Raw genomic sequence first — 13,167 nt, forward strand, 5'->3', positions numbered from 1 at the left:
GACTGGGACGATTTTTTACTAAAAAAAAGTAACAGTTTGACTTAAATGTTGGATAATTTTAGTTAAATCTACTTGGAAGAAACTGTAAATAAAACAAAAAAGAGAAATTTATTTTAATCCATTTGAACCATTTGTTTTATATGAGACGAATAAATTTCAAATAAAAAAATAGCTTTCAAGAAAACGAACCTGCTCGCTGGGTAAAAACTGGGACGGAACTGCACAGGTAGATCGCAGAGAGTCGAATGACTTTCAGAATCAACGAACTCCCCTCTTAAATAGGCAGCCTATACCCGGAAATGTTTAATGCGCTCTTTGCTCCCGCAGCAAGAGTCCAAAGTCACCTTTGTGTGATACTTAGCACACGCTGCACAAACACTCCGCGTTACATTTTCTGTCGTCGACCTTCTCATGCTTCGCCTCACTTGTGCCTTATTTTTAGACTTATTTTCTAAAATTCAATTAACGGCTCTTCACAACTGAATAAATTTCCTCACGTGGCCTTAATCGTAGAAACAGGCATGCACCTCTCGCTTTGACACGTTCAAGGAAAAATTGCAGCTTTAGGATATAATTCAAGCAGCAGGGCTGACTGGTTGAAAGTGTTTTTTTCTAAATAAAATGCCATTGAGAGCAGACTGAAAGATATTTTTAATCATTCTGCGATTAATATAATCTGTTAAAATGATAGATATACTGAAAAATCAAGGGGGAAAGAGAAGGGTTCGAATAATTGTGAAAGATATGCCATTAAAATTGAATCTTTTAGATTTAGCGGACTTGAACTGTTCAAAACTTTGGTAAAAATGTTCAGAGATGCGCGTCTAATTTGTTAGCGGACCAATGCGAATTCTCCCTTCACAGATCAATGTCCGCCTATTGCAGAATAAAGCGTTAAAATAAAGATAAAGAAGTTGAAAATGAACTAATTTCTCTCCCTGTGAAATTTGATTATTGGCGCGTTGGGAAGCTGACGCTGCGACGACGGGTGTCTACAGAGAGAGAGTTAAAAAACTATTTCTTCCTCCCTTACTGCATATTCTTAAGGGAGATTGATCTGGAGCCGAATGAACTTCAATACTCTAATAAAATTTCAGGAAATCGTAGTGTAAAATTCTAAATGAAACACAAAATTTATAATTGTTTGCTGCAATATTTAATTCTAAAATTCCATATAGATTGATTCGCTGAAGTTTCTTCCAGCGATAGCTTCCCTTTTTTGTTTACCCTATAAACCACCTGACGACCTGACAAACTGCAGCTGTGTCGATCTCATTCGCGCCACTTCAATTGTCGTGATGCCGCTTGTGAAGCCGCTCTGCCGCGTTTGCGAGCGTCCGACGGCGGACGGCGCTGTCCAGGCTGTCCAATTGGACAAGGAGAAGCTGCAGACTTGGTTCTTGAACGTCTGCGGCTACGAATTTGCAGAGGAAATCGAGGATGAAGATCTGATTTGCAATTTCTGCATCTGGCACGCTGAGTGAGCTGCATAGCGGGATCTTTTTTTAATTTTAATGATGATCTTTATACATATTTTTAGGTTTCTTGCCAAATATGTTTGCGAGCTCAAAGCTTTGGTTTGGTGGCCGCAAGATATGGATTATTTAGAGGACGTGGCGAAGGAGTTGAGGAAGAAATATCTAGGTAAATATCAGCGTAAAAATTCAATTTGAGTAATTTTTCTTGTATAAATGACGCAAGAAAGGGTACTAATGGAGATTAAGGAACGGATTCAAAATGAGCAAGGAACGTAATTATAACGCATGAGGATACAGCAGAACATGACACATACTATATTATATTATATAAAAACTATAAAAAATGATTTAAATGTATAATAACATTTACCGATATGAAAATTTAAGATTTTACCGCTGTTGAAGGTACGCATTTAACCCTTAAAATCTTTATCTAGCTCCAAATCTAATAGATGCATTTTAGTTTTATGAATGCAATTGAACCTTTTTCCTTGATTTGGTCTGGATTAATTAATTATTGTTGCAGAAGGAAAAGCAGAGCAGTGCTGGGTGCAGCTGGAGAAGATTGTGCTGCCGAAAAGCAAGAAAGACGAAAGTGAAGAGCATGAGGGAAAGTCCGACGGTCAAAAGAGCAAGAAGAAATGTTTCTATTGCGGACAAGCTGTCGTAAGCATTAGAGATCACGTGAGGTATATGCATGAGAATGCCATCAGGTGTGACTTTCATAATTGTGCCACATATTTCCACACTGTCGAGGAAAAGGAGAGCCACACAAAGGAAGTGCATGAAAAATCAAAAGCAAAGAAACTGATCAAGTGCAATTTTTGCAAGAAGGAGTTTCGGTGGTCCTCAGACACCAGAAAGCATATTCATCGGCTTCATTCTGAATTTTTGGTTCGATGCGCTTTCCATGGTTGCCTTTCATACTTCAAAACCGAATTCGAAATGAAGAATCACTTTGATTCAGTTCACAACAAAGAAGATGAGGAAAAGGGATTTAAATGTCAGCATTGCGAGTATAAATCCTCAACGAATGGCAATTTGACGTCTCACATTTCTCGTCTTCACGTGCCTAAGACAGTCAAGTGTGACAAATGTGACGAAATGTTTGCCTCGAAGAAACTTCTGGCTCAGCACTTTAATAAGAAACATTTGTTTCGGATGTGCAAAATTTGCAATTCAAATGTTGTTATAAGATATAGGACGCGTCATTTGAATAAGACTACGTGCCAGCGCTGCAAGATTGAATTTGAGTGCTCAGGTTTGTACCGATATCATTTGAAAACATGCAGAGAAACTCTTTTTAAATGTCAAAAATGCCCAAAGACTTTCCAATATCCATATGAACTGAAATACCACTTGAAATTGAAACACAGAAACAATTTGTGGCGTGGTTTGCAGTACATAAGTCTTGGATTCAAGTGTGAGCCGTGCAAAAGGTACTACAAAAATAAAAAACAACTGAGAGTCCACTTGAATCACTTTCACAAGAGACTGAATTTGAAGCATTGCGCGCACTGTCCAAAGAGCTTTACTGATTTAACACACTTGAAAAACCATTTGGCTGCGAAACACAATTTGATTGAATGCAAATTCGAATGCGGTGAGTGCCAGAAGAAGTTTGTTTCTTCGTATTTCCTGGCTGCACACAAAAGAAGTGCACATTTTCTGAACAAAAAACTGAAATCATGTAAGGTTTGTGGAAAATCAATGTGGGAAAGGTGTGTAAAACCCCATTTATTAATGATTCATGGAATTAGCAGTCTGTAAGAACTGTCCATTCAATGTCCAGAGTAAATATCATCTGTTAAAATATGTTTAGAGGATTTTTTCAAATGACTATTGTTTTATGATTGTGTCCTTTGTTCGTCTGCCACTATTATTTGGTATCTCCATCCCTAATAAATCATGTAGGTGTTCTTTTGATGTACGAAAAATTTGTCTGCAATATCTGCTTATAGTGTCTAGCCTTGTCTCATTTTTTGTATACTTTAACTGTATTTAAAAGTGTTTGATCCAACCAATCTTTTTAAACATATATTCTTTCCAATAAATCGTGGTAAAGGTACAACATGAAAAGTTTAATTTTTTATCATAAACCACTCCCAATTTGCTGCTAAAAATTCCATTTCAATAGCGTGCGTATTTTAAAGTTAATTATTATAGACTGACTAAAGATAAATATTTGAGAAAAAGCAAAATCGGTGCAGTTTGTCGCTTTCAGATTTATGCAACCCGCAACTAATATTTTACACAAATAGAGTGACGTCAGTGGCATGAATTGTAGGAGAGGGAAGCAAGAAGGCTGAAAGCGCCACCGGTGAACAAGAGGAGGCGTTCAGGAAGGACTGCGCAGATTCAGTTGCGATGAGTGCGGAAAGAACTTTCAAGTGTTTTTCTTTGCAAGCCAGAAACGTTGAAAGCACCTGACAATGAGACACCGAAGTCGCAAGACGCGCGACATGCGCAGGAAATCAATTTTTAGCTCTTGTTTGAGAAGGAATTCACTAATTCAGAGCATTGGCACTAATTTTCTAAACACCAACAAACAACTTGAAAATAAGTTAATTTTGTAGCATAAAATTGTTATAAAAAGTAAAACCTATATGCTGATTGCAAAATCTTGCTTTTGATATTTTCCGCATTCAGTGATATTAAAAAATAATACGGGACTGTTTTTTACTGGTGACGATTTGTATTTGTATATTTATTTTTCTTGTATGCCTGTATTTCAGTTATCTTCCCTGGCTAACAACGATAGTAAAGAACATCTAGAATTAAACTATACAGATAAGTCAAACTTAAAGTTTATTTTTTACAATTTATTTCTCTCAAAAGCCCAGAGTTGATGGAAGAATATGAAGAAATCGGGACGGACATTTGAAGGTCCCAAACTAATCATTTTAGATTTCATCCTCCGATATTTCCGGTGAAACGCAATTCGGGACAGTCCGCATTTCCCCTTCGTCGGCATTGCACTGCTCTTTGAAATTTTGCATTTTTCTCATCCTCAGGGAAAGCCAGAGGTTGAAAGTGCAACTCAAGACCAGGAAGAAGGCGAGCGAGCCAGTCAAAGCAGAGTTTGTAGATTCTTCCGTTGGCCTTTCTTCTTTTAAGCGAACTCCTTCTTCGCATGAGACGTCGGGTTTAACTGTAGTGGTGGAAGGAACAGGAAGGGTGTAGACAACTGAAACTGAAAATGTATCCACATAGAGGAACAATGGGAACAATGTTTTGTATATCATATTGGTTGGAAGATTTTCCTGAAATAGCTATTCACCTGTCGTCTGACAATCACTGATGTAGCATGGCTTCGCACCGAATGCAGCCTTTAGTAGCTTGTACGTTGGCCTAGTCGCTGTTTTATTCATCTCGGTCATCCAAAAGGTTCCCGATGAGTCCAATGCAAAAGTAAACGGCCAAACAGTATTCAGTTTTCTATCCTAAAAAGTGAACAAGTTTCGTAATTTTAGCAAAGACTAAAGGACAAAATATAAGAAATGAAACCGTACGCACTATTCTCCAATTCAAAAGATTAAAAGAGTTAATGTCAAATAATTAAAAATCAATCGCTAATAGAATCACAATTTTTCAATTACCTCAAGAAAACGCTGCTCCTGCATTGACTGGTATGGGTTCCAAGAGGCTATGTAATTCTTCCTGTAAAAGGCGGCATACATTGTCCCGTGGTTGTCCATCAGCATTCTATACGGTAGAATTTCAGTCCATTGTCCGATTAGTTTTGGATATGCAGTTTGAGTTCCGTTTGAGCGAAGTGCGGTAGCGGAAATCGAAAAAAATTCACTGGTGTCGAAATTGCGGGAATTGCTGAGGTAGATTTGTCTTGGTTCCTTTTTAGGGGACCGGGCAATGGAGTAGGCCTCGACTCCAGGCGTGTCCACTGTCCAAGATTGGTTTTTGCCCAAACTAAACACGACAATGTGTTGATGACGCCACCGAGCCATGTAGGCGAAATATCCGTTGGGCGTTTCGTCGAGCACCAAGTCGGCAAGATATTTGGCAAAAGAAAAACGATGAATGAGTTCGGTTTTATCGTTGTTGGCCAAGTTGAAAATCCATAGTTTTGCATTGCAATTTTCGCTTCCGCTGTCGATCACCCACAGCCTTCCAAAGGAGTCCACTTCCAATCCTTTTGCTTCTTCAATTTTGTTGCAGTCTCCATGTTCATCCTAAAAGGTTTATTGTTTCATTTTTAATCAAATACTTTTTGAAATTTCATTAACTGTTAAAAGAAAAAAAATGGATTTTCATTATATATTTTTCACTGTCGTTATATCATAAGTATCCTTTGAAGGAAATAAGATTATTTCAAAATGATCGTCTCCACGGTGCACGTGAAATCCCTAAAATTGTAACAAATGGCTGTCCGTTTCGTAAAAAATGTAAAGAAATATAAAATATCTAAAAAAAAATTCGACTAAAAAGAGATTGTATTCACTGCATGAGCGCATTCGATTTAGATTGTATCTCTTTAGAATATTCTTACTTTATGCATGTCCCACGAAGGGAATGGAGTGAGCTTTGGAGGTGCAGAGGTTTCGCTGCTCGTTGGCAAAGACCCCAGAGTCACCGGAATGACAACATATTTCTCAAGGCTGAGGAAGATCCTTGTTCCGTAGACAGCCATGAAAATAGGTTCAATATTCTGTGGTTTGAAAGCTCCAGATCCCAAGGCCTGTATCCTTTTTTCCTCCGACGGCCACTCGTAGTTCAATCCAGCGGGCCATTCGAAGACTTGAGTGAAGTTGACGGCGGTGGCCAAAGAAAGGCAGAGCAAAATGACAACGATGAAGAAAAGATTCATGACTGGGACGGTTTTTTACTAAAAATAAAGAAATAGTTTGACTTAAATGTTGGATAATTTCGGTTAAATCTGCTTGGAAGAAACTGTAAATAAAACAAAAATTAAAACAAAAAAGAGAAATTTAGTTTTATCCATTTGAACCATTTGTTTTATATGAGACGAATAAATTTCAAATAAAAAAGTGTCTAAAAATAGCTTTCAAGAAAAAGAACCTGCTCGCCGGGTAAAAACTGGGACGAAGCTGCACAGTGCACAGCTAGATTGCTGAGAGTCGAATGATTTTCAGAGGCAACGAACTTCCCTCTTATATTGTAAGCAGCCTATACCCGGAAATGTTTAACGCACTCGTTGCTCCCACAGCAATAGTCCGAAGTCCACTTTAGGTGTTACTTGAGCACACACACACTCCGTGTTCCATTTCCTACCGACGACCTTGCGTAATGCCTCGCATCACTCGAGTCCTTTCTAATGCACTTAAGTGTTTTCTAAAATTCAAATAATATCTCTTCAAGAATGAATATATTTCCCCACACGGCCTAGCATCTGAAACAGGCCTTCAAAAATATCAGATATAAATCAAGCAGCAGGGCTGACTGGTTGAAAAATTTATTCAAATTAAAATGCCATAGGGAGCAGACTGATTGATTTTGTTACCTAATTTTGCGAATAAAATAAAACATTAAAAAGATAGATATACTGAAAAATTAAGGGCAAAAGAAAAGTGTTCGTAAAATGCGAGACATGCCACTTAAATTATATCTTTTAGATTTTATGGATATATGAATTGCTCTCAAAACTCCCAAAAAATGATCAGAGTTACACGTATATAACTGTTAGCAAACCAATTTGAATTCGCCCTGCGCAGATCAATGTCCGCCTGTTGTAAAATAAAGCGTTTAAGTGAAGATTAAGGAGTTGAAAATGAACTAACTTTTCTCCCTGTGAAATTTGATTAATGGCGCGTCGGGAAGCTGACGCTGCGACGACGATTGTCTATGGGGAGGGTTAGAGAACTATTTTTACTCCTACCTTGCTGCTTTGTTCTTAAGGGAAGATTGATCTGGAGCCAAATTAACTTCAATACTCTATTCAAATTTCATGAGTCAACCGAATAAATTTATAAATAAAAAACAAAATTAAAAATTGAATGCTTCAAAATTTAATTCTACTTTTATTATTCAAATCGAGAGATTTGCTTAAGTTTCTTCCAGCGATTCCTTCTCCTTTTCGTCAACCATATAAACCACCTGACGACCTGACAAACTGCAGCTGTGTCGATCTCATTCGCGCCACTTCAATTGTCGTGATGCCGCTTGTGAAGCCGCTCTGCCGCGTTTGCGAGCGTCCGACGGCGGACGGCGCTGTCCAGGCTGTCCAATTGGACAAGGACAAGCTGCAGACTTGGTTACTGAACGTCTGCGGCTACGAATTTGCAGAGGGAATCGAAGATGACGATCTGATTTGCAATTTCTGCATCTGGCACGCAGAGTGAGCTGCATAGCGGGATCTTTTTTCAATTTTAATTACATATGAACTTTATATATTGTTAGGTTTCTTGCCAAACATGTTTGCGGGCTCGAAGCTTTGGTTTGGTGGCCGCAAGATATGGATAATTTGGACGACGTGGTGAAGGAGTTGAGGAAGAAATATCTAGGTAAACATATGAGCTTTTAAATTCAATTATAGTAATTTTTCTTGTATAAATGACGCGAGAAAAGGTACTAATGGAGATTAAGGAACGGATTCAAAATGAGCAAGAACGTAATTATAACGCATGAGGATATAGCAAAACTTAACACAAAGAATATTATATTATATAAAAAAACTGATTTATATGTTATTATAATACTCTTTACTGACGAGAAAATTTTACCGCGGTACATTTCACCTTTGAAATCATTATCCTATTCCAAATCTAACTGATGCATTTTAATTTTATGAATTCAATTCTCTACTTTTACCTTAATTTGATCAGGATTAATTGTTACAGAAGGAAAAGCAGAGCAGTGCTGGGTGCAGCTGGAGAAAATCGAGTTGCCGAAAAGCGAGAACGAAGAAAATGCGGAGCACGAGGCAGAGAAGAGCGATCGAAAGAGTAGGAAGAAATGCTTCTACTGTGGACAAGTGGTCGCAATTATTAGTATTCACATGAGAAAAATGCACGTGAATGCCATCAGGTGTGACTTTCGTAAATGTGCCACATATTTCCACACAGTCGAGGAAAAGGAGAGCCACACCGAGGAAGTACATAAAAAGTCTCAAGAACCAAATCTGATCAACTGCAGTTTTTGCGAGAAACAGTTTCGGAGGTCTGGCGACCTCAGAAAGCATATTCGACGTGTTCATTCCGAGTTTCTGGTTCGATGCACTTATTACGGTTGCTTTTCATACTTCAAAACCGAATCAGACTTGAAGAATCACTTTGATTCAGTTCACGACAAAGAAGACGAGGAAAAAGTCTTCAATTGTCAGTATTGCGAGTATAAAACCTCAAGAAATGACAATTTGATACGTCACATTGCTTGCTTTCATTTGCCAAAGACGGTCAAGTGTGACAAATGTGAAGAAATGTTTGCCTCAAAGCAACTTCTGGCTCAGCACATCAATGATAAACATTTGTTTCGGATGTGCAAAATTTGCAATTCAAATGTTGAAAATTACAGGAATCATTTGAAAATAGCATTCTGCAAGCGCTGCAAAAACGAATTTGAGTGCTCAGGTTTGTACCAATCTCACTTGAAAACATGCAAACAAACTCTTTTTAAATGTCAAATTTGTCAAAAGACTTTCCGATTGCCATTTCAATTGAAATACCACTTGAAAATAAAACACAGAAACAATTCATGGCGTGGTTTGCAGCACAAAAATCTTGGATTCAAGTGCGAGCCGTGCAAATGGTACTACAAAAGTGCTGAATCCTTGAAAATCCACTTGAATCACACTCACAAGAGACTGAATTGGAAGCATTGCGCACACTGTCCAAAGATCTTCACTCATTTTGCCAACTTGAAGAACCATTTGGCTGCGAAACACAATTTGATTGAACGAAAATTCGAATGCGGTGAGTGCCAGAAGAAGTTTGTGTCTTCACGTTTTCTGGCTGTACACAAAAGAAACACTCATTTGCAGACCAAAAATCGGAAAATTTGTAAGGTGTGTGGAAAATCACTGGGGGAAAGGTGTTTGAAACCCCATTTATTAACGATTCATGGCATGAGAAGTCCGTAATAACTGTCCGCTCATTTTCGAGAGTAAAAATCAGCTGTTGATATATGTTTAGAGAGTTTTTTTTAGAGGACTGGTTTTTTATGATCTTGTCCATATAGTTCATCTGCTACTGTAACTTTTGTTTTTCCAGCATCCCTTAAATCACTTTTTCGTGGACTTTCGTTTTACGAACAAATTTTTCTGGACAATCCAACTATCCTTTTCCCACTTTTTGTATATTTAATCTGTAATAATAAGCGTTTAATCCAACCGATCTTTGTAAATAAGGTAAATACATATACTTTCCAATAAATTGTGGTGAAGGTAAAGCATCAATAGTTTAATTTTACTCGGGCAAAACCACTCCCAGTATTTGAAAATATGTACATTAATAACATTTGCATTCGTCTCTTGTAAAACAGAAACGCACGAACTCTTTTTTGTGATTTTTTTATGGATTGATGTAAACACAAACCATTTGTCATTTGCTGCTAAAAATATTTTTTATTTATAATGTCTAAATTTACTAATTTATAAGCAACCCGGGAAAAAACAATTTGCTTTATCCAAATAAATTTGTGCCTTATTGAATCCCTGATAAAATAAAAACTGCTTTAAATATACTAACAAATAGAATATTCTATTGCCTTCAGAAATTGAAATTTTCAGAAGAAAATACTAATCACCTATCTGTTCGGAACGGTTGGTACGTATAATTTTAATATGTATTCCTTTTTAAAGGACTGATACTTTTGCCCTTTAATTAAGATGACGCAATAGCTAAAGCACAAAACTTAAACTCGCATTGCAAACTGCAATTAATTGAAAATTGTTTAGTCCACATCTTTTACTACGGGAATTCAGGATTAGACTCCATTTCAATCGCGAGAATTTATTAAAGCAAATGTACAACTTAAAATATGTTACTTTTGTGGCATAAAATTGAAATAAGGAGTAAAACCTTCGCTGATTGTAAAATCTCGTTTATATTTTTCGCATTAATTCATTAATTAAAAAGTAAAACACGGGACCTTTTTAAAGTGATTTTTAATTGTATATTTACTATTTTTCAAGTAAACACAACAGAATGATTGACGGAAACACAAATCAAGCAGAGCGGCTTGAATGAATTTCACCTAATATATAAATATCAGGGCTTCTAAATTCAATTTCCCTTTATTGCTCTGGTTAACAATAAAAATTAGAAAATCTGGTTAAAAAACATCTGAAATGGCCGTGAAGACTCTGTACAAAACATTTTCGATTCCCTCGTCCACGTCCACCATATTATCCAAGGAAACAGAATTCCGGATGGTGGTAATTTCCATGGCGACTCCGTCGTCGCACTGCTCTTTGTAAGGTATCGAATTTCTCGTCCTCAGGGAGAGCCAGAGCATGACAAAGCAGCTCAAGACCAAGAGGAAGGCGAGCGAGCCGATCAAAACAGAGTTGGTAGACTTGTCAGTTTTCCCTTTTCCTGTGAAACGTCCGCTTTTAATACATTTTATGTTTTAATTGTTGAAAGAATATAGCTATTTTCGGAGAAAATTTATACCTGTCGTAGGAGAATCACTAGTGTATGGCTTCGCACCGACTGAAGCCTTTAATAGCCTGAAACTTGGTTTGTTCCCTGTGCTATTCAATACAGTCATCCAAAAGGTTCCCAACGAGTCCAAGGCAAAAGTAAACGGCCAACTCATTTCCAGCTTTCCAGCCTAAAAAGTGTAACGGACTGTTATATATTTCGTAATTTTAGCTAAGACAAAAGAAAATGAAACCGTATACACACGATTCTCCAGTTTAAAAGACTGAAAATGTTGATCGCAATTACGAAAAGCAGTGTACTATTTATTATTTAAATTATGGTAACCTCTACCTCATAAAAATGCTGCTCCTGATATGGCTGGGAAGTGTTCCAAGAGATTATGTAATTCATATACAAAAAGGCCGCATACATGGTTCCGTGGTTGTCCATCAGAATTCTGTACGGTCTCGCTTTCCAATTTCCGATTAGTTTCGGATTTGCAGTTTGAGTTTCGTGGGGATTTTCGGGAATTGGAATTGAATATAGTTCAGTGGAGATGTATTTGCTGAAGTAGAGTTGTCTCGCTTCCTCCTTAGGAGACAGGGCAATGGAAAAAACGTTCATTCCTGGAGTTTCCACAATCCAAGATTCTTCTCTTTCCAAACTAAACACGACAATGTGTTGCTCCCCCCACCGCGCGATGTAGGCGTAATGTCCGTTAGGCGTTTCGTCAAGCACCAAGTCGTGAATGTTGTAGTGAAAAGGAAAATGATGAATGAGAATGGTATGGTCGTTGTTGGACAAGTCAAAAATCCATAGTTTGGTGTTGCAATCGTCGTTAATACCGTCATCAAGCACCCACAGCCTTCCAACGGAGTCCACTTCCAGCCCTGTTGCTCGGTCAATATTGTTGCAGTCATCATATTTCTAAAAAAAATAGTAGATTGTTAAATTTTTAACAATTTAAATCCTTATTGAAATTTAAACATTTCTACAAAATGATACTAAAAGGTATTTACTGGGCGCATTTGTTTTTTACTCTATACTATAATTATATTCTTACTTTATGTATGTTCCACGAAGGGAATGGAGTGAGCTTCGGGGGTGCAGAGGACTCGCTGCTCGTCGGCAAAGACACCAGAGTCACCGGAATGCCAACATTGTATTTCTCGAGACTGAGGAAGATCCTTGTTCCGTAGATAGCCATGAAAAGAGGTACAATTTTCACTGGTTTGAAAGTTCCATCTTTCAAGGCCTGTGTCCTGCTCTCCTCGGAAGGCCACTCGTAGTCCATTCCATCGGGCCACTCGAAGACTTGCGTGAAGTTGACGGCGGTGGCCAAGGAAAGGCGAAGCAAAATGATGACAAAGAAGCCAGGATTCATGACTCAAATGTTTCTGAACTGTAAAATATAATAAGAAATGGTTTGAGTGAAGCTGCGTGAAAGAAATAGAATATCAAACTAAAATAAACAAATCAAAGAGAAATACAGTTTTATCCATTTAATTAAAAATCCAAAATTAGCAAAAACTGCTTCCAATAAGTACGAACCTGCTCGCTGGGTGAAAACGAAGGCGACTCTGCAACTATGTGCTAGCTAAACGATGACTGAGAACTTCTACCAAACAAAGCAAACCACTGCTTAAAAATCTTTGGACTTTGATCGTAAACATAAATATTAATAAATATCCATCTCCGAAAAGTAAAGGAACGTATTTGCTCTTGCTAAATATTATTTCTTCAGTTCTCAGATGAAACAAACAAATATTAAGACGCTTTTATTTGGAAATAATAGAAATTAATGAAATTTATCAGGTTCCTCTAACACAATCAACTGCAGGAGCCGTAACTTTCCCTTCGAGCCAAACAGTTTGAAAGAGAGAGTACAGAGCGCTGATTGTTTTCCTCCTTGCCACATTTTAGCATTAAAGGAAAGCAAGTACTTATAAGAAAAAAAATCGAGGTTATTTTAAGCAAATCTCTGATTATGCTCAGAATTAATTTTAATTCATTATCAAGTGTATGTTATCTATCTAAAATTATTACAAAAATAGTAGATAAACTGAATTTAAAATGAAGTTTGCTAAATAATACTTTATGTCCTCAACTCGTATCTACGTTATTGGCACCCG

The 13,167-nt window shown here is 37.4% G+C and overlaps 2 protein-coding genes across 2 annotated transcripts; both read right to left on the reverse strand.

Moving 5' to 3' along the window:
• Window positions 1-5,059: 5,059 nt before the first annotated feature.
• Window positions 5,060-6,303, reverse strand: LOC135937354 (protein yellow-like). Its single transcript, XM_065480503.1, has 2 exons — window positions 5,986-6,303; window positions 5,060-5,668 (listed from the first exon to the last, which is right to left on the reverse strand). The coding sequence occupies exons 1-2, from the start codon at window positions 6,301-6,303 to the stop codon at window positions 5,060-5,062; spliced, it is 927 nt and encodes a 308-aa protein (XP_065336575.1).
• A 4,421-nt stretch (window positions 6,304-10,724) lies between these two features.
• On the reverse strand, window positions 10,725-12,419 carry LOC135937355 (protein yellow-like). The gene is made up of 3 exons (XM_065480504.1): window positions 12,099-12,419; window positions 11,466-11,962; window positions 10,725-11,001 (listed from the first exon to the last, which is right to left on the reverse strand). Exons 1-3 carry the CDS (start codon window positions 12,417-12,419, stop codon window positions 10,725-10,727), a joined length of 1,095 nt encoding a protein of 364 aa, XP_065336576.1.
• Between the last annotated feature and the right edge of the window lie 748 nt (window positions 12,420-13,167).

Source organism: Cloeon dipterum, chromosome 2 (assembly GCF_949628265.1).
Source record: "Cloeon dipterum chromosome 2, ieCloDipt1.1, whole genome shotgun sequence".
NCBI classification, from domain to species: domain Eukaryota; kingdom Metazoa; phylum Arthropoda; class Insecta; order Ephemeroptera; family Baetidae; genus Cloeon; species Cloeon dipterum.